Source organism: Pelodiscus sinensis, chromosome 8 (assembly GCF_049634645.1).
Source record: "Pelodiscus sinensis isolate JC-2024 chromosome 8, ASM4963464v1, whole genome shotgun sequence".
Taxonomy (NCBI): domain Eukaryota; kingdom Metazoa; phylum Chordata; order Testudines; family Trionychidae; genus Pelodiscus; species Pelodiscus sinensis.
In genome coordinates, this window is record NC_134718.1 from 17,747,610 (window position 1) to 17,769,653 (window position 22,044).

General features: G+C 41.3%; 1 protein-coding gene across 4 annotated transcripts in view; it reads right to left on the minus strand.

Moving 5' to 3' along the window:
* PARG (poly(ADP-ribose) glycohydrolase) overlaps positions 1–22,044 on the minus strand; it is a 139,932-nt gene that overhangs the window by 105,118 nt on the left and 12,770 nt on the right. For 3 of the 4 annotated variants that reach the window (XM_025189658.2, XM_006112396.4, XM_075934810.1), the window contains exons 4-7: positions 17,745–17,931; positions 15,080–15,202; positions 10,609–10,692; positions 7,850–7,924 (exon numbers count right to left, since the gene is read on the minus strand). In XM_025189658.2, the coding sequence (XP_025045443.2) occupies positions 7,850–7,924; positions 10,609–10,692; positions 15,080–15,202; positions 17,745–17,931 (469 nt within the window). The remainder of the gene's footprint in view (positions 1–7,849; positions 7,925–10,608; positions 10,693–15,079; positions 15,203–17,744; positions 17,932–22,044) is intronic. The other variant, XM_014578622.3, reaches the window with a different exon arrangement.

Below are 22,044 nucleotides of genomic sequence, written 5' to 3' on the forward strand. Positions count from 1 at the left end.
GAAGGCTGTACTGATTAAAAAACCCTATAATTCATGTTGGACAGAGTCCAGAAAGTGAGCATTTCCATGAAATTTTAAATCTGAATTTCAAAGCACAGAGACAAAACAAACATCAGATGGAATCTTGTAAGTATGAAATATATTTTCAGTACGGACTACATTCAACAAACATCCACAAAATTGCAGAAAACACACCTGAAGAGGTACATTTAAAGAGATACAAAAATCAACCTTAAGCATGATTCTAAGTCATACAATACGGACATATGATAACTTCGTGTTTCTTTTAAATTAGTTAGCTAGGGCTTCTGTAAAATAATCTGAAATTAAATTATAAAAATGAAGGCAATTTATTTTTGGTGAGTTGGAAAAACCTCTTACCTATACATTTTGCCAGATGGTCATGTAATACCTGCCATAACATGACAGATGTTTTATGCCTCAGTCCAATGTAATTAAAGAGAGACAAATTTACCTAACTTCTGATGTTAGTATTTCAGCCTGTTATGCTTAGATATGCAATTAGGGCTGTGCCACTGAAAAGCATTTTTGATTTTTTACAATAAATGTAAGAGAAAAAAATTAACATTCTAATTTCATCTGCAACATTTCACAATAAGATGAATCAAACAATTCCCAGCTGGACATTAGCATCCTTTGTTGATCAGCCAGGACAAAAGAGAAAATGTAATTCCAACTATACCACTTTATCCACAGACCAAATATATAATTTAACATAGGGACTACTTTTCCTTGCCCTCAAATTACAAAAAATTATTTTAGAACTGCAGCCTCCCAAAAAGAATACAACACATAAATTAGGAAAAGCATGTTATGCATGAGATTTGTTTTAGGTTTTAATGATGCCTCCACAAGTCATTACATTATTCCTAAGAAATCCAAAGAATAAGAAAAATTCACAAAGTGAGGAAGAAAATCCTCTATTTGATATCATACAATGTTTATTCAAGTTAACAGTTCTTTAGAAGCTGTTTAATATAGAACATTATTTCAATAATGTAAATTTCACTTTCAAATGTAGTAGGCATGCAAGTAATAAAATCAAAGGATTGTCACAAAACACAAGCTTCCAAAAGTACCCCGAATACGTTAGCACCAGCGACCTTCTTCCTGTAATGTATTGTCACATATTCTTATGAAAAATTGCCACATTAAGCATATTGATTCATTGAGAATATAAGTTATTAGGCAAGTGTTTTGGATTTAATTTAGTGGAACGCTACACAGGAGAGCCATAAAACAAAGCATATTAGTTTCTGCTGCTTCCAGCAGCTGGCAGAGAGGAAGACCAACATTAGCACTTAAAATGCAAAAACACACTAACTATTGCCACTTCAGCTCAGCACCATTTTCAATTTTCTAATCATAGACAGAATGATAAATTACAGTTAACACGTTCACCTTTACTTTATTCTGATAGAAATATGATTAAAACTATTACGACACACAGTCGTTTTAGCTAGATGAATACTTCCTCCCCAATTCCCTGTCACTTTCTCATGACATATGAAAGCAGTGGTAGGCAACATGCAGCCCATGAGGGTTGTAACATCCCTAGTCTTAGCCAAGTCACTTGCCAACCTCTGAACTCATTCCTACAGCCAGTTTCGCTTTCATCCCACCCTCTCGAATAACTTGTAAATAAGAGAAATCATCAATCATCACTAAAACGGTAAGTGCTAGCTCCCAAAGTCAAAAGGTTCAAACTCTGCACTTCACTCCAGCTAGCATGTTTAGGTCAATCTGCAACCATTTCCACTAAGTGCCCACTGAAACTCAGGTTTTCATTCAATAGCTCATCTATTCTGATACTGCTAAGCAAACAAAAGAAGAGATTTTGATAATTTATGGAATTTTTCAAAGTTTCCATATGCCTTATTCCAAAATTAATTTAAAAGACTTGCTATATCTAAAAATATGTGTTTTTGTTTGCAGTGTTGTTCGCAGTGTTGTTGTAGTTGTGTTGGTCCCATATATTAGCATGACAAGGTGAATGAGCTAATATAATTTACTAGCCAATAGCCCGTCATAAGATGGGATTTTGCAAGGAACTTAAAAATCATAAGACGGGTGTGTCTTGGTGGGGACTGAGTGTCTCCCTGCCCCACCTCTTCGCCCTGCCCTCGGGTTTCTCCTCCACATCCTATTCCCTTTCTATCTCGATCTTCTCTCCTGAGCCACTGTTCCCCTCTCCCCCCTCCACTTCTCTCCGCCTCCTCTGCTCTCCTCCTTTTGAATCTGGAGCCCTTTTCTGACGTAAGAGACGCACGCTCGTCCAGGCCCCACCCCCTGGCCATGTATGTCACTGCCCCGCTCCCCTTCGCAGCGCTCGACTGATTTCTGCGCTGCTCAGCGGGGCCGCCGTACAGGAGCAAGCTGCACAAACGGCCGTTTGGGCTCCGCAGTCCCCATGCAGCATGGGGGTTGGCACCACTTGAGTGCGGGGTGGATCGCCCTCGCCACCGCGGTGCGAACCTGCCCCGTCATACGGCGCTCAGTGCTCCACTCCGTCTACTGATCAATGCCGTGACGCCGCTCAGAGGCAACAGAAAACGTTACAGAGGCACAGGCACGGCTCAGAGGCAACAGAGAACATTACAGCGTTACAGAGCCACAGACATTGGGCTTTTATATATAATTTATTAGTCTAACCTCTCAGAGTGATAGAAACAAGCTTTTGCATTTACTCAGATTTTCTTCAGATTTGTAAGCTCAAAAGCTTGTTTCTATCACCATGTTGGTCCATTAAAACACTCACCCTATGTCTCTGATTTTTGGGCATTCAACATTTTAAAAAAGTATGAATTCATGCATTTCCATGAGGCGATTTAGCTATTAGGGGAACGGGAAAGTTAAAAACTTTGGAAAGGGAAATTTCTCTGTTCCCTAGCTCTAGACATTTAATTTCTGAATCAGAGTATGTATTTATTTTCTTCTCCTACAATTTCTGTGATTTTCATTCTTGTTTAATATTTTAAGATACAGTATTCAAGCCTGATCTGTAACTCAGACTTTGGTACAACTTTCCTCAATTGCTGTGTTACTTTGTGTCAAACTTCCTTCTCACCTTTGGATGGATTTATACCCACTATTAGTTTATTACTTTATTATTCCTATCTTCTCCAGTGGCAGTTGATATTACTTATTGTCTCTAGACGATCTCTCAATCAGACCATCCAGTTTTTGAACTCACACATCACTTGCATGCAAACTCAGACACATTTCCAGCTGTGCAGCACCAATTTCAAACATTCCAATGTATTTTTCAATAATAATTTTAAAATATATTGGAGACTGTCACTGACCCTTTAAGAGTGAAAAGACCAGTGCATCTGCGACTGGTCAGTTGATCCAAGCTGGGCTTAAAGAAACACACTCGAGGCCATACATTTGCACAACATAGGAGGGGTCAAGTTAGAATTCCTTGGAAATGAGAACTGCCAGGGATCAGGAGACTAGAAATTCCCGGAATGAAGCTATAGGTGGTTTTGGAGGAGTGGGGTAGAAGGGAAGAGGAGGCTAATGACAGGCGAGACGGAAGAGGGGTTTGATGATTGACCATCTAAAATGGAAAGCCAGAGCTAATGTCTGAGAGTAGGAGAAGGGGTTGCCTGCTGAAAAACCAGAGCCAGAGAGGATAAACATATTAACATAGCAGAAGGGTTTCTAAACTGATTTTCTGAAGAAGTGGGCTGTGCCCACGAAAGCTCATGATACCATCTCCATGTTCTGTTAGTCTGTAAAGTGCTACCAGACTATTTGCTGTTTTTTAAGTTTATCCCATACAGACTAATGTGGCTACCCCCTGAAGCTTTCTAATCAGATAGCCAAGGCCAGAGAGGGATGAAGACAAGAAAAACAGCAGAGGAAATTGCTGGTTGGAAACGAAGGCCAAAGAAGGCTGATGGAAATAGAGCAGCGGAGCAACTTACTCGATGGCCTGTCTGACATGAGAGGTTAATCGAACAGGGAAAGTGATAGATGCTTCCTGGGTTAGGCTGAACCTCCCAGCAGAGAGGCTTTGTAGGGGAGGAGGGATGTGAATTCTCCACCAGGAAGGAAAGGGTTGCATTCCTGCTGACAGGGCTGGGGTGCTGTCCTGGCAGAAGGTCAGCAGAAGACTAATGAAAAGCTCAGGCACAAACACCCTACAGTGCAATATGCGCTAAATCAGTGGCCTAGAAATCGTGATATTTTTAAAGAACTATTTACACTATGGGCAAATAACAGATGATGTTTTAGGCCTTTTGTTATGGACGAAGTTGCACTAAATTTCATAATAAACTGGCCCCAATGAGGATATCAGTGAGTAAAGCTTGTATGGAGTAGGGATGTTACGGATTAGTCAACAGAACACATATTCCTGCGCATCCAGAAATATAATCTATGCTATCATGTGCCGAAAGTGTCCGTCTGCTATGTACATTGGACAAACATCTCAGACACTTCGCCAAAGGATTAATGCTCACAAAACAGATATCAGACAAGATCACAAAGAAAAAACAGTTTCTTGCCATTTTAACCAGAAAGGACACTCTCTCAATGATTTAACCACCTGCATTCTGCTACAAAGACCTTTTACATCTGCACTTGAAAGGGAATCCTCTGAACTGTCATTCATGCTAAAATTCGACACTCTCCAAAGAGGATTGAACAAACACTTGAACTATCTTACCCATTATCAAGATAGCTTCCCCAATTATCACCTCTAATACCATTAACTCACAAACATCCCACTCTCCCCACCTCTAATATCATCAATTCACAGACACTTACCTTCCTTCCTTTCCCCCCTCCCCTGCATCCCCCTCCTGTTCTGAAACGTGATTTGTCCTTTTCATATGTGTTCATTTTTTTTAATTGTATCCTTTGGTATATATGGTTGTGACTATTTTCTTCCACTATTTGATCTGAGGAAGTGGGTCTGGCCCACGAAAGCTCATCATCTAATAAACCATCTTGTTAGTCTTAGACAAAGTGCTACATTGTCCTGCATTTTGCTTATCGGATAGTCTGTCAACTAGTTGATTCCTCCCCTTGCTAGGAGATAAAGGCAGCAAAGGGGTGGGGGTACTTCCATGGCTCAGCTGTGCAGTGCTGCTCCTTTAAACGCCTAAGCACTGTGGAGCCCAGGGTCAGCTGGAGTCTCTCCAGCTGACCCCAGGTTCTGAACATCATTTCCCCAGCTGGAAATTCCATTGACTACTCAACTAGTCAATTAACTGCATTTTAATATCCCTGGTATGGAGTTGCAGAAGACTCTAATGCAGGGAAACTGAGGCTGGTAGGCTTGTTTTGCCACAGCCTGCTATTGGAGGGTAGTCCTCACAGGGTTGCCCTAGGACAGGCATTTTTCCTCCCACTTTTGTATTTTATAAGCTGTTATATTTGTTGAAATATTATATTACTTGATCATTTTACAGAGCACCTAACAGACCTAATTAAATTTCTGGTGGTGCAGCCAAGGCGCAAAGACTGAATGGTGGAAAGCCCACCCAGAGCAAGGATGCAAAACACATACACAACTACAATCACTGCTATGCTAATGGTGTAAAGCTAGCCAATGCAGCCCCAAAAGCAGATGAACCAGGAGTAGGAAAGAGCAACACCCGAGAGGCCTGAAGACAGACTAATTCAGCACCTTTTACAGACAACCTTGACATAGAGGGATCCTATGACACGTCCTGACATAGTGCCACCACTATGTTGTCACAGAACCAAATCCTACTCCAATCTAACTGTCCATGAGAGCATGAAAGAGGTATTTATAAAGCAGACTGCTTTCTTCCATCCATCAAGTTGACCAAACGTTTTTATACACACACAGGCTACGTCTACATTGGCATGATCTTGCGCAAATACTCTTTAACGCAAGAGTTCTTGAGTTAAAGTATTTGCGCAAGAGAGAGTCTACACTGGCATGTGCCTTTGCGCAAGAGAGATGCTTTTGCGCAAGAGCATCCGTGCTAGTGTAGATGCTCTCTTGCATAAGAAAGCTCCAATGGCCATTTTAGCCATCGGGCTTTCTTGCGTGAGAAATTCATGTTGCCTGTCTACACTGGCCTCTTGCGTAAGAACAGTTGAGCAAGAGGGCTTATTCCTGAGCGGGAGCATCATAGTTCTTGCGCAAGAAGCCCTGATTTCACACATTAGAACGTCAGTGTTCTTCCGCAAGAACTCCCCGCCAGTGTAGACAGGCAGCATGTTTTTGTGCAAAAGCGGCCACTTTGGCGCAAGATCATTCCAATGTAGACACAGCCACAGTGTATGAACTTACAAAAAAGAAAACCTGCGAATTATGAAGAAAATTATGAAACAGGACTATAAAATCATGACTGGTGTGGAAAAAGTGAAGGAGAAAAAGTTGCTTGTTCCCATAACAGAAGAACTAGGAGACTCAAAATGAAATTAATAGCTAGCAGGCTTAAAACAAACAAAAAAGGAAATTTTTCTTCATGCAGCACAGTCAACCTGTAAAACTACTTGCCAGAGGATATTGTGAAGGCTAGGATTTTAATAGGGTTCAAAAGAGAGCTAGATAAATTCATGGAGATTAGGTCCATCAATGGCCATGAGCCAGGGTGGGTAGAAAAGGAGTCCCTAGCCTTTGATTGTCTGGAAATGAAAGACAGGAGAAGCATCATATGATGATTACCTGCTGTATTTATTCCCTCTAGGGCATCTAGCATTGGCCACAGTCGGCAGACCGGATATTGACCCAGTAAGGTCGTTCTTATGTTCTTAACAGCAATTATGTAAATGTACAACTACTTTTGGATACTTACCATTTCTCCTATGAAAATTTTTGTTTGTGCATGTGGTAAAAATTGGTGAACAAAAAAAGAAAATATATTTCTTTCTATTTTATGGTAAAGGAAGCACATTTCAAATTTTCTAGAATATCTTTGTAATTACTATGCAAAACCTCACAAAAAATCCATAACTTATTAAAAATTCTTCTTTATAGCTTTTAGTTTGACCAGTCAATACAAATCATATTCAGTTTCAACCATACCTGAATTGCCTAATAGTGTACTCCTTGCTAGAGATCCATCCATTATCTTTATCACCAAAACAAAGAACAAAGGTAGCCTTGTGTATTTGCCTAATACATTTATTTCTCTCCTTCCACCTTAGAATCTGTCTCCTTTTTGGAGCTCTTAAACTCAAGACAGAATAAAATAAAACATGTTGTATTTCAGTTGTTGTATTGCCTTCATCAACATGGTAACTAAGCACCTTGGAGAAATGCATTAAGCAATGTTACTAACATCTGTAATCTGTAGCTTACATCCTCCATCCACTTACCAGAAAGGAAGTCTGAAGACAGAGATATTGCTCCCATCTTCACTAGGGTTTGTCTAAAATTTGAACTCAAGACCTCTTATATCCTAAAAGAAAAGTATACCACCACACTTACAACTAGCCTATGTGACAGAGAAACAAAGATGGATGAATGAAACTGGAGAGAAATATAAAAGTAACAGGTTTCTTTTTTCGAAAGAAACATTAAAAACACACTAGAGTTAACTGGGTAACAAATCTGGCAACCTAACAGGATGATCACAGAGTAAAGCAGTTTTTTATTGGAAATAAAAGGTTCAGGAATGCTCTAAAACTTCCAAGCTAGTACCACAAAAATCTAGAGAACACTAACCATTACAGCTACCATTGCCAAGGAAATAATATTACATTAAGGCTGGTTATAAAAATGGGCAGCTGGTGAGTTTTGATAGAATGAAAAATGAAACAAAATGTAAAAAATATATAGTAAATACAGCCCGAATTCATTGAATTATCTTTTACATTTTCAAGTAAATTTTCTTACCTTATCACAGAAGTCAGTAAGAGCGGTAAAGTCCCATTTCTTGGTATAAGCAACATTGTATCTCAATATAGCCTCCTGGAAGAACACAGTAACACAAACATACAAAAACAAAACAAAACAAAAAACACTTTAAAAAAACCCACTTGGAGAACACATACTGGAATCTAGTATATATTTTAAAGAGTTTGTGCAAAATAAAGTCATATTTTGCAATTACTTACTGATACTAAATTTTGCATAAACAATCTTGCCACTTAAATAAGCCAAATGCACTGCTTTTTACACTGAAATGTGCTGGCTGAAAGGTTTAAATAATGTTTTTGTTTTTCATCCAAAAAAGGTCATAATTATTATAATTACAGTTCATAACAAATATTTGCTAACAAAATTGAAATCAAGTGGCCTATTCAACTGCCATTTCAGTGCAAAGAAAATGTTTACGGTTACAAATCACAAACTAATTCAAATTAGTTATGGAAAGCTAATGGAAGCTTTACAAGTTTCAGATTCAAATTTATTATGTATGGTAATTATTCAGTAAAATGAATAATGTTTGAAGTTGAAATCCTACACATTTAAAACTGTTATTTTACTTCCCTTTTGCTAGCACATTAAATAAAAAATTCTATTACCCATAGAAAAGTTCAAGAAATTAAATATAAGTGTCATCTACACAAAATGACTTTGCCTGGTCAATGATGCCTCACCTGCTAGTAATACTACAGATCCTTGGAAGGTATATGATAAACTTCAGTGAAGTTAAATCTTTTTTGAGGAAACACCACCATCTACTGGCAAAAGCTGTCAGTACACAACAGATTTGCTCTCTCAAGCCTGACCTGCAGACTTTATATAAGCAAAACAACCCCTTTGTAGCTGAATCACAACCATGACACAACCCCTTTGTAGTTGTAATCACAACCATGACACAGTTAAGCAGAACAACTAAAGAAAAAATATAAGTTCAAGGACTACACAATCTTACTAAAATAATTCCAAGGAAAGCAATTTTAGTTCTTAATTTACAATACTCTGTGTGTGTATATTTGACTTTCTCTAACATTTTCTTTTTGTCTAATCTAACTCACTTTTTTTTTCTAGCAAAGAACCATGTTTTAGAACATCAATTTTACACTGCTTCAAGAAATCGGTCAGCTTCAAAACACAAGCTAGGAATTGTTGACACAAAATAATTCAATAGTTGATGTGTCATCCATGAAACAAAGAAAAAGAACATTTTCTTTAGTTATCATAGGGCATAAAGGCTTTTAATTTTTTTTAAAAGGTGTAAAGCCTTACCAGCAGCCTGAATTCTTGTGAAATAGAAAGAGAGGCAGGCATTCCTGATGGCCTCGAGTTGCAACAAATTGATGTGGAGACTGGTTTTCTAAGTTCTCCATTTGCCCTGAGGCATGAAAGCACGGAGATGAGTTCCCCATACGGACAGTGATAAATTTGTTGCTAAAGTTGAGATAACTGAGGGACAGAAGAGAATGCCCATGCAGATTTGAACTGATCTTTCCACTAATCCGGTCCAAGGTATTTGGCTGGAGAATAGGTCATTCTGAGCTAGCCTTGAACACAGCAAAGGCCTAGCATGGCATTATCAGTCACAAAAGTGCAAACTGCCATATGTCACAGGAGTGACGACAGTTCCTTCTCGTATTCAAGGACTTGCCTGAATGGTTCATACTACACTTGACAAGGCTATAAACCCTTCTAAGGAAGCATAGGTCCTTGCTGTTGACAAATCCAAAGAAGCCCTTATATTCTTTCTGAGACTTAATGGGGATTTCTTTACATTTAGCTCAAAACCCATTTAGCTTAGAAAAGAGCAAGGACCAGTTGGATGGAAGACAGCACTGCTTCATAAGAAATGCCCTTGAGTAGCCAGTCATAAAGATACCTGAAGACCAGGATTTCCTCCTGTTAGAAGTAGGCAACCACTACCACCAGGACCCTGGAGAACAGACTCCAGGTGGAGGCGAGACTGAAAGGAAACATTCTGTTTGCAAACTATCCAGACCTTTAGTAAATCGTAGATTTTTTTGAGTGAAGAGTATATTGTCATATGAAAACAGGCATCTTGCAGGTTAAGAGCTAAAACCCAATCCCCTTTTTCCAGTGAAGTAATTATAGTTGTCAGAATCACCATACTTAACTTCTTAGGCTTTACAAAATTGTTTAGTAGTCTTAGATCTAAAATATCAGTTTCCACCCTCCATCCTTCTTGCAGTACCTCAGGGTCATCATTACCAGCAGCAAATTATCACTGTAGATGTAGAGATGTGGGAGATAGTCCAATGAGTCAGTATACCCTGGAAGCTGCTTTTTTGAATAAATCCCTGATTTCAGCTTGCTTACTTGTCTTCTGTCTCTTTTGCATAAAAGTAGAGTGCAGAATATCCAACTGCATAACATACTGGGCAGTATACTGGTTCCAATTAACAGACTTGAGGGATATCAGAAATACTAATTAATTGATCTTTCTGGTAAATGGACTGCCAGAAAAGAGAGCTTTTTCCATATATTTTCCCAGTTTCTTTATTTTATGCATTTGATAGTAAATTTTGCAGAAGGAGTTTTCCATTTCCCCTTACATAGTCACTTTCTTCTCTTGCTTATGTAGGTCCATCCCTCAGCACAGAAAAAAAGAAAAGAAAACCAGGATTGGCAAGGGCACTCCTAGACAAATATAGTACCTGAATCTACTCATAACTCATTTTAACATTAACTTCATTTGGAATTGTTGGCCTTACCTTCAAATCATGTGAGCTAGTGAACTTGTTAAGCAGTGCAGTCTGGATTAGCTCCCATCGGCTTCCAGCAGTCCTATCACCATTCTTTAAAAAAATAATTTTTTAAAAAATTAACAAAGCAAAGAAAGCCAATAAAATCATATTCAAGCCAAAAAGCATGAAACAATGTTATATTCAGTGACATCAACTGTAGAGGGGAGAAAAGGAAAGAGGCACTATTGGTCTACTTTTAGGAAGAACTGTGCTTTGAGCAATTATGTGATTTACTAATTATTGTCTCAAATAACACTTCATTTTCTTTTAAAAATATTTTTAATTGGGGCATTTAAAAAAAACTGTATAGAAAGATCTCTCCTTCATGCTGACTGCACTCTTTCCTATATTGCCCCATCAGCCATAAATAACCCATAAATGGTCCATAATGCAGGCAATGGTTGATCAAAAGCATGATTAGAAGAGATCACTACTGAAGGGAGTTTAATAGCTGAAGTGTGATTGACTTCATCTTTTAAGTCTGCCTTTAGACCCAAAGGTTGGACATCTATGAACAGGTAGCAAAAGTGCCTCATTTGCTCTTAACTACCAAAATCGTTTAAACTGGTGACGACGAAGTCCCTAAGTGAGCCAAGGCCCAAATCACGTACAGCTTTACTGACTATAAACACTGTTAATCATACCCAGAATCAGAAGGAAAGACCATACAATTAACAAAAACTGATACTCTATTCACGTTATACTAAACAAAGAAAGGTGGTATGATCAAAACAAATCAGAGAAAAAATTGCTAGTGAAGATTTAGAGCAGGGGTGGCCAACCCGCGGCTCGCGAGCAGCATGCAGCTCACGAAGAAAAAAAAACTGCGGTTCCTAATGGAACCGGGACGGAACCCAGAACCGCTCAGGTCAGCCACTGTCACGGCCAGGCTGCTGTGAACCGCATGCATGCTCGTGGCCCCCAGTGCACTGCATCATATCCTGCACATGCAGGCCAGGTCACACACAGAGTCCCAGCCTGCACGTGATAGCAGCCAGCTGCTCAGCACAGGCAGCAGCTCCGGGTGTGGTGGCAGCGACGGCTCCGAGACCTGGGCATAAGATTAGTGGGGAAAGGGGATTGGGTTAGAGCGAGGAGGAGAGGTGTCTGGCTCTGGGGAGGGCGAGAAGAGGAAGGTTGGGGGGGGGGGGGGTGCGCTCGGAGTGCTGGCCACTCAGCGCATGCACCCCAGAGCTTGGAGCGAGATGTGCGGCTGTAGCGGCGGTGACTCCAGGACCCTAGAATTAGGTTAGAGTGGGAGGGTGGGGGTGCCTGGCTCTAGTCTGGGGTAGGGGAAGGGATGGGGATTGGATCCGGGGGGCAGTGGAGGGAAAGCGGGGTGCACACAGCGTCCCAGCCAGCACCTCTCAAGGCGGCTGCTCAGCACACGCGCCCCAGCGCGTGGAGGAAGATGCGTGTGGCTGTAGTGGTCGCTCCGCCTCCAGGACCCAAGAATTAGGTTGGGGGGGTGAAGAGGGGTACTGGTATAGAGGGGAGCCAGTGCCTGGCTCTGGGGAGGGAAGGGGACTGGGTTGGAGGCGTGCGCGCCTGGCTCTGGGAAAGGGGATTGGGTTGGGGGTGTGTGCACTGGGGTCTGGAGAAGGCGATTGGGTTGGGGGGGGGGGGGCCTGGCTCTCGGGAAAGGGGAGGGGGACTGGGGGAGGGGGGGAGTGCCTGGCTCTGCAGAAGGGGAGGGAGACTGGGTTGGGGAGGTGTGTGCCTGGCTTTGGGGAAGGGGATTGGATTGGGTGGAGGTGTGCCTGACTGAGGAAGGGGGGAAGGGGAGGGGGACTGTGTGTGGGGGGGTGTGCCTGGCTCTGGGGAAGGGGAGGGGAGGGGAGGGGAGGGGAGGGGAGGGGAAGAAAAAAGCAGCCAAGCGCACTTCCGGAGACCCAGGATCCCCAGGTACTGGCTCCAGCTGTGTCTGTCCCCTCCTCCTGGCCAGACCCCGCCCCCCCCTCTAACCCAATCCCCCTCCCCTTCTCCAGAGCCAGGCACACCCCCGAGTACCCTGCCCCAGCACCCTGTCCCTTTCCCCTACCAACACAGTTGTGGCCATGTCAGTGAGGCCTGAGGGTTTTTGGAGCGGTTGTTTTTTTGCATCTCACTTGTGTGGCCCCGACTGATTTTTCTGTGTGTCAGTGACCCCGACTCAAAACAAGTTTCCCGCTCCTCTCATAAAAAAAGACAATACTGAAACATTGTGTGTTTGACATAATATTTTATTTAAAAATGAAGCCAGGCCAATAAACCCCCATCTGGTCGCAGCATCATAACAATCCTGCACCCCTCCAAGGCCCCAAACCTGAGCCTATCATACACTGGAACACCCTGTTCTGAGCCTCTCACATCCCCAAACTCCTGCACCCCCACATCCCCCAGTCTTCTGCCACAACACTCCTGCACCATCCACACACTGCAAATCTGTGTCCTGAGCCCATCATACTCCCAGCCTAGACCCCAGCCCAAACTCCTGCACCCTCACAGCCACAAACCTGCGGCTTGCTCAACACCCCAGCCCACCACCTGACCCCAACACTCCAGCCTGGAGCACCCTCCCTGAGCCAGCATCCTCTTCTCTACTTCCTCCGGCACCCAAATTCCCTCCCAGAGCTTGCACCTCTCACTCCTTCCCAGTGCTTTTTTGGAGAGCCACAATAGCAGGGGAGACAGTGTGAAGAGCTGGGGCAAAGTTGTTGAGCAGAAGAAAAAAAAAAAGCAGCCATGCCTTAGGATGGATGTACCAGCACCTATTTCCCCCCCTGCACGGTGCCTTACGCCCCCTCTCCCCAAACATCTTTGCCCCGGCTCTTCATGCTGTCTCCACTGCTATTGTGGCTCTTCATCTGGAATGGGTTTGCCACCCCTGATTTAGACCATCTGGAAAGAAAGGTGAGAAGAGAGAGGGTTATAATTAGCATGGTAAGAGATGATCAAGACTTGAACATGGGTTTCAGAAATGAGGATAAAGTGGGTTTTTCATGACAACATAATATGGCCAGTGTTCTAAAATCTACACCAAAAAAAGGTCACTTTTCACACTCAGAATAGTAATTTAAAAATTCACATTTCAAACAAAGGGGTTTACAAAATCTCTTATTTTTGCACGTATTCAAATTAAGGCATATCATCTAAAAAGCTTAAAAGATACTGGGAAAAACTCCCGAGCTTACTCTACACAAACACAGGCAATTTTTAAGGATGGTAGGAGATTTCTTGACAAGACAGTTTACCTCTTCAGAGTCATGCTAATGGTCTTGCCTAAGTGGCACCATACAGTGTTCATGAATCCTTTTCCAATAAAGCATCAACTCACTAGTTATTATTTTATTACTTTTCCAGCTTCATAAAAAAATACCACATAGCTGAGAAAGTCAAAAAAGTCTGTAGTCTGTTAAAGTATGTGGCAGCTGTCAAGAGGCAACAGAATTTGGTCTCCACAAGGGGACACAGGTCCATCTCTAAAAATGTTTACCTAAAACTAAAAAGTCTTTCAGTCACCTGTCTTCCAAGTGGTAATATGATACTCAAGCCAAAAAAAATCTTTAATCTAGCAAAACTAAGCCATTTATGGGTTAGCCAGTAGCACATTAACGGAGGAAAAGAATATACACTTAAAAATTGTACATGATTAAGTTACAGTTTGTCATTCAACATTCAATCTCATTCTGCAAAAGCATAATGGTCACCTCCAACAGGATCAAGTCTTCTTTTTTCCATGCCCAATCTGCCCCTTACCCTTCTTCCCTACCACGTATAGCAGGGCTAATCAACTTTGGAAGCACCAGGGCCCGCAATGAAACTCACAGCACATGTCAAAGGCCAAGGCCGCAAATTAAGTGTGGTTGCATATACATACAAATATATATGCAAATATATGCAAACAGCTTATTCCACACTGAAGGGCATGAATACAAAGATTAAGGCAGACTACACAATATGCAGGCGCCATTTAAGTCAGTTCTGCCATTAATAAAATGCAATATTTACCCAATTTCCACCCATATGACATCACTTTGAAAGAGCGATGACAGTCCAGAAATTTCACTACTAAAGCACATATTAACAGAAGACCATTATATTGACTATGTTTTTGTTTTGGCTCCCACTCGCGGGCTGCACGTTGAGCCCTGTGTAAATCCAAACCACACCGTGGGCTGCAAACAAATGGGCCACGGGCCAAATGCATGTTGAATAGCCCTGTTGCATAGTGTTCATCACACAAATGACTATATGAATTATTGGCTGGTAGAAGTGCTCTCTTCTTTTGTATGAACCTTAGCAACCAGACCAGATAAACCAATATTCCAATTCAGTATGGCAAACTGAGTATCTAAAACTATAGTAGAAGGCACAGTCATAGCTCCTCATAATATCACTCTGGTTTTTATTGCCCAAACTTTCTGTGGTATTTGTAAGGAAATATTTTGTTTCTTACCTCATCTTCTACAGGGTATAAATTTTGTTCTGAACAGGGCATTTTAACATGCTTATTGTCCCACAAATCTTTATAATGAGTTGGAAAAGGTTTGGGCACCTCTCCTTCCCTCAACAGATCTACCTGCAACAGAGAATAGAAAGGAAATTCATGCTGTGCAAAGTGCTTGTGAAAGCTATATAAACAATAAACAGAAATCCTTTAAGTAGTGAGCCAAATTTTGGCCGCAGATCCTTTTTCACACATTCCAGCAAGCTTAATGCCATTTGTATCCAAACATCTAAGAACAAGCATTGGCCCATATTATATACTCTTAGACTTAACTACATACATGCCTATGTAATACTGCTCTTGCCTAGACTGTCTGAGGAAGGAACTCAGGATCTCTGGGTCTAAGAGTACAGGCTTGAGCTAAAATACCTGGTGAACTAGGCCAACAGTAGTGGTCTCAAACTTCTGTACGTAATCTAGCCACCAGAAAGGGTCGAAAAGCGCACTGTGCTGGTGAGGGTTACACTTGATTTCAGTGTAAGGACTTATTTTGGTAGAGTAGACACTTTCATTCTAAGATAGTAGTTTTCAAGGTATTTATATAATATTTTCTGAAACGGTTTCACTTTGGGCTATAGGAGTATACTTCCCCATTTAAGAGACAAACTGGAGTCTACAACCAAGACAACCAGAGTGTAATAAAAGAGGCCCCCTACCTATCTCAGGGAATGGCAATTTAAACAGGAACACGAAGATGAGCAGGAAGAATGGATCTAGAAATCAGACCTTCTGCAAAGGACAAGAGTCTCGCTCACACCCTAGGGAGCCATTCCATCCAGAAGATTTCTTTGTAGACTTTTAGCTTGGGAATTCTGAAACGGACTTCAGGTAAGGGCCTATGAATTGCTGTTACAAATGCTCCTTTCCTAAGACAATACTAAAGGGGCGTATACATATGCTGTTTCAGCTAACCCTTGCCTAGATTCTTCAGGGTGTATCTAGACTACTGAGGTTTTTTTTTGGAAAAAGTGGTCTTTTTTCAAAAAAAAAAAAAAAAAAACTTCATCTGCATCTAGACTGCCACCGTGTTTTTGAAATTAAATCGAAAGAACATGGCAGTTTTTTCGACATTGTTAAACCTACTTTTACCAGGAAGAACATCTTTTTTCAAAAGTGTGTTAAAAAATGCCTTTTTTTCGAAAGAGCAAACAGGGCTTTTTTGAAAGAGAGCATCCAGATTGCCTGGGTGCTCTCTTTCTCAAAAGCGGATCTCTTTTTCAAAACCCTTGTGGCTGTCTAGACAATCTCTTTCAAAAGAGGCTTGTAGTCTAGACGTACCCTCATAGTGGACTCACTGGTGGACTCAGTCGAAAACACTAAGGCAGAGTGTATCTGCCGCATATATCCAGGCACAAAAGCAGCAAACAGGGAAAGCACACATTTTTACACACATTTTTACTCATTTTTACACACAGCCCAAAACTGGATTTCTTTAAAAAAAATTATAATTTTATTTGGCATCTTTTGAACCATTAGAATACATAAAATTATCATCATGCTTTTATAAAATGTGTTATATGCTGTTCTGCTTTCTAACTAACTCAACATGGATAGGTGTTTTTTTTAAACTCCAGACATAACACATTCATAATTCTCAATGCTGATATTACTGGATGAGGTTCTGTGGCCTGTTATGCTGGATGTCAGAGTATGGGACTGTAATGGTTCCTTCTAGACTAACATTCTATGAAAATAAAGTGTGATCATTTGAACTTTTAGTGCACTATGAAATAAATATAATACATGCAATCATTTTAAAGGTCCCCCCCAACCCAAAAAGATTTAAAAACACCCTCAAATCTATTCTAAGCCATTATGGCTGGAAATTTACAAAAAAGTCAGACAATTATGGTTCCAAATAAAGCCATAATTATGTGCGTGAATAACACTATTATTGCACATAGTAATGACTAGTTGTGGATGCAATGAGAACACACCTTTAAAATGCCTGACTTTTAGATAGTAAATTCTGTTTATATTGCTTTAACAGTTCAATACCACATGCCTTTTAAGCAACACGTAAGTTCAATAAATATGAGTGTACTGAGAATTAATGCAATTTTTAGATGCACTTTTGTTACATGCGGCCAGTTTTTTTATCATATATTTCACATTAACAATTATTTTACTGTGTATTACTTGGAAGAGACAAACACGTGCCAGGATTAGTATGGGATGCAAGGCTAAAATTCCTTCGGACTCCTCTTTACTAATTCCCTTATCTTTTACATGTTGATTCCAAAATGGAGAATTTTGAAAACAGAAAACATTGACAAATTCTGACTACAGCTATAACATACTGTAGCTCCCAAAACTCAGAAGTCAAATGGAAAGGCACAAACCTATCAAGAAAAGTTTGTTAAATAAGCAGCAGAATCAAAATCTTAATATTATTTCTGGATCATATTCAGCCAAACTATAAGACCTCTGTATCACAGAAGGCGAGTTGTTTTTCTGCATATTGGATACTTTAGTTAGCTTTCCATGGAAAGTCAAAAGTTTCCACAACCAAGTAAGGCTGCAAAACTAATAAATGGCAGCATCAATCTTATGCCATCTAACATCAATTTAATAATACAGTTGTGTGTTCAAATAATATTCTGAATTATCATACTCTGATGGTCACTGTATGATTGGTTGATGGTCTCAAATGAGGAAGATGAGCCCCACAAATAGGCATTCTCCTCATCTCTTCAATAGGTGTCCCAAACCATTTCTTATTACTTGGAAGTGAAGGTGGGATATATTTAGGAATCTTCCTTCCTGGCCTTTGGTATCTGAATTCACATGATTCTTTCCTGCTGTTTAAAACAAAAAGATGAAGCACATCTTATTTACTATGAAAATATACATGCTTAGCTGCAGAGTTTAATATTAGGTTTCAAACTAAATTTGTCACTTAAGCAGTTTTCTTTCTAAAATCCTTTTTAAATGCATCCAAAGCACAGCAAAAAAATGAATCCAGAAACACTTCATTTTCAGCAACATGCATAATTTCCGTGGAGTTTTATTGCATGCTCAACAGCAGAAAAGCCATCCTCAAAACTGCTCCAAATATCGTAACTTTAATATACAACCAAAATACTGTCTGAATGCTCTCCAAAAAAGTTTATCAAGGCAGAGGCTCGGACAGCATTCAAACAGAAGTAGAGCTGAGTATTTTCAAGTGCTTGAGCATTCACAGTTGCTATTAAAGTTTATGGGATCTGGAAATGCTTTTACATTTCAAAATCCAACTTTGCCTTCCCCTTACGTAGTCATTTACAGGTAACGAGTCACATCCATTTTGCACATGCATAAATGACTACACAAGATATAGGGCAATGGTGAACTGAGCCTAACACACAAGCAAAGATTATGGAAACAAGCCCAAATTTTGTTTAGTTACACTGGCATTACTTCAGACTTCCACAGTTAATTTAGAGCAATAATTTGACTATTTCTTGAAGATGGCTGGGGTTAAACTAACCAAAGAGCCTCCAGAAACCAGACTGGTTTTGGTGATCAGTTCATTATTTATTAATTCAATTCCCAGAAGTCTGTCTGATGCCCAACAGATGCAAGAGACAGACTCATAAAGCTTTGTTTTAATCTACATTTACTAATATTATGCTATAATAAATATGTACAATATGTACATTAATTTATGTAGAAATTCCCCTTGTGCAAGACTCATTTGTTATGGTAATCTCTGCCAGACTATACACTGAAACACAGACTATGCAGAGGTCTCTGTGCTAATATAGTTCATATAAAACCAACAATTGTAATAGGTGGGAGGCAATTTATTCCATGTTCTCATTCATTACCAGCCACTGAGGATAAAAAAATTCCAATTTGAACTTTCTTCAGAAGTAAAAAGATCACCATAATAATTTTGACCAACTATATTACTAATTTCTTCTGTTAAACTACACCTTACAAAATTGTCACACATCCATTCTTCAGGTGGAATTTGATTAACTAGTAACTTGGACCAAAGGCTATAGAAATTGCAGAAGTTTGAGAAACCCCTAACAATAAGGATATGTCTACACTGAGAGGAACCATAAAACAGAAGCTGTGACTCAACTTTAAGTATAATATATACCATGAGGTACACTATAATAAAAGTACACACACATAATTGTTAGATACATACTAAAGAGCCAAATTAGAAAGCAAAGTCTTCAATTATATTACTCAGTAATATGTCAGTAGATGCCAAGTATTCTGTTTCCACAGAATAGACATAGCATACAATAATTTTTTTTAAGCAATAGTAACCTTGCTTTACTAAAGTAAGAGCAACGTCATTAAAAACTTACATTTCTACTTTCACTAAGGATGTTAAAGAGCAGTTGTCTGGCTAATTGTGTAGTCGATAAAATTTGTGTTGACTATGCAATTAGTCGATATGGGAGACAGCTCTACAAAGCTGCAACGGGGGTTACAGCAGACTGCTATCCTTCTGCATTTTAAATGTAGTAAGAACCACTGGGCTCTTGCCACATTTCAAATGCAGGGCCACAGTGCGGGTAGCTCCTGGAGCCAGTGAGAGCCAGGACTGAGTCCTGCCACCCACTCTGCATTTTAAATATAGTAATAGCCCAGGAGCTCTTACCATGTTTAAAATGCAGAGGTGCAGCGCTCCCAGACTGGCAGAAGCCCACAGTGCTCGGTCCTGGCTTGCACCAGATCCAGTAGACCCTGTTCACAGCAGCCCGAGCAGGCCACAGACAGGGGCTGCTCTGGCAACAGCCCCTGTTTGCGGCGGCCAGGGCTGGGCTTCATGACTCTGTCTCTTGCATCTTCAGCTACTGTTGGAGCAACCCCTGTTCATGGAAGCTGGGGCTGGCCGTGGCTGCTTCGCAGCAGCCTCCCCTATCTCCACCCTGCTGCCTCCGATAGAGGCGGGGGGTAGGAGGCCAAGTGGCACCGCAGAGATGGTGCTAGGGGAGCCAGCACCACCAGTACTCCTGTTCTCCCTTCTTGCTGTTTCTCATACAGAGACAGCGAATAGTCAAGTACTCGACTACCTGAATAAACTTAAACTTATCGGATTGTCGAGTACTCAGCTACTTGCTTACATCCTTAATTTGCACAAATGTTTTTTTACCAGCTGCTCTTCGCTTTTGAGAGCTGATATAGCTTAATATCTAGCTTTATAGAATGTGTCATATAATCAAAAAACACCTCTTTGAACACAAATCGCTAGTCTGTCCTCTTTGTCCTCTTTTCAGAGTTGCTCAGAATTTACAGTGCTGAAACTGAAATCAAATCTGGCCCAAACTCACTGTCCTCTTTCATGTATTTTAACCAAAAGGTTTTGTACACTGTGTTGAAAGGATCTGTTCTTCTCTTAACTCCACTAGTGTCAATGGGATTTACCTACACGTGTAAAGGAGAAACAGACTCTTCAGAAGTTCAGCATTTTCAATGGACTTCCAGCTTTTCAAGTCTGTTGTCAGTGCAAGGTACACACTGGATTAACAGAACATTTGTGACACAGTCCTGCACAATGCAAACTCACAGATCAAGTGTTTACTTTGTTTTCTATTTCCGTCTTAGTTTTTCAGTTCTACAGTAAAACTCCAATTGCCTGGCGTCCAGTGGTCCGGTACTCCTGATAGTCTGGCACCAACTGGAACCCGGAAGTGCTCCGGCCTGCTGGACAATTGGAGCTGCTCCGTGCAGCTTCCCCAAGTCTGCTGCTGCTGCTGAAACTGACCAGCTGAAGATTTGGGGAAACAACACACAGCAGAGCAGCGAGGGTGCTGCCGGGTTGGTCCCACAGCGCCGCCCCTCACCCCCCTGCTTGGCGCCCAACAGCACCCCCGCTGCTGCCGCTGCTGAAACTGACGAGTGGCAGACTTGGGGAAGCTGCAGAGAAGAGCAGCTGGGGTGCTGCCGGGCTTCGAGCAGGGGGGCGAGGGGCAGAGCTGTGGGACCAACCCGGCAGCACCCCAGCTGCTCTGCCCCACGGCTTCCCCAAGTCCCTCGCTGTTGAAACTGACCAGCGGCAGACTTGGGGAAGGGCGGGCAGAGCAGCTAGGGTGCTGCCTGGTTGGTGCCACAGTGCTGTTCAGGTGAGGGGCAGCGTTGCGGGACCAACCGGGCAGCACCCCAGCTGCTCTTCCCCAGGGCTTCCCCAAGTCCGCCGCTGGTCAGTTTCAGCAGCGGTGGACTTGGGGAAGCCCTGGGGCAGAGCATCTGGGGTACTGCCGGGTTGGTCCCGTGGCACCGCCTCCCCCAAGCACCCGGTTGTGCACTCTTTGTGGCAGCTAGTGTTTTTGCTGTATTTTTATAGCACTTAACACAATGGGGTCCTAAGCCCTGACTAGGACTCCTGCCCTTTATGGTAATACAAACAAAAATAATAGCAAGGGTCATCCTCACCAGTTTCCCATTTACAGCCTCTCTCGGACTTACGAACCGGTTATGGACCAAGCAACTGGTCGTAACTCGGTTTGTTCATAAGTCGGACCCCACAGAGTTACACGCGACCGCGCTGTTTGTAAGCGCAGATCACGTTCGTAACTTGGGGTCCGCCATTTACAACAGCTTCGGTTGTAACTGCGAACGGTCGTAAATCCACTGTTCGCAACTCGGGAACCACCTGTATTTATATATTTCCCAAAGTTTTCTGGGCTGAAATTTTCTTGGACTCAACTCAAAAGTCACTATTTTGGGAAGTTTGAGCAAAACTAAGTCAGGCTTGTTTATTTTTAACTAAATAATGTAAGCACTGGGGGAAAACAAACCCAACTCCCACAAACTATTCTGACTGAATTTTGTAGCTTCCGCCTTCTTTGCATTAGAAAAATACACATACAAAAGTCTAGCATTGTTTAATATTATCACTGAGAAAGGAAAAAATTGAAGTTTGAAGGAAATCATCTTGATCAGTGGCTTAAATTCTTTACCAAGACACC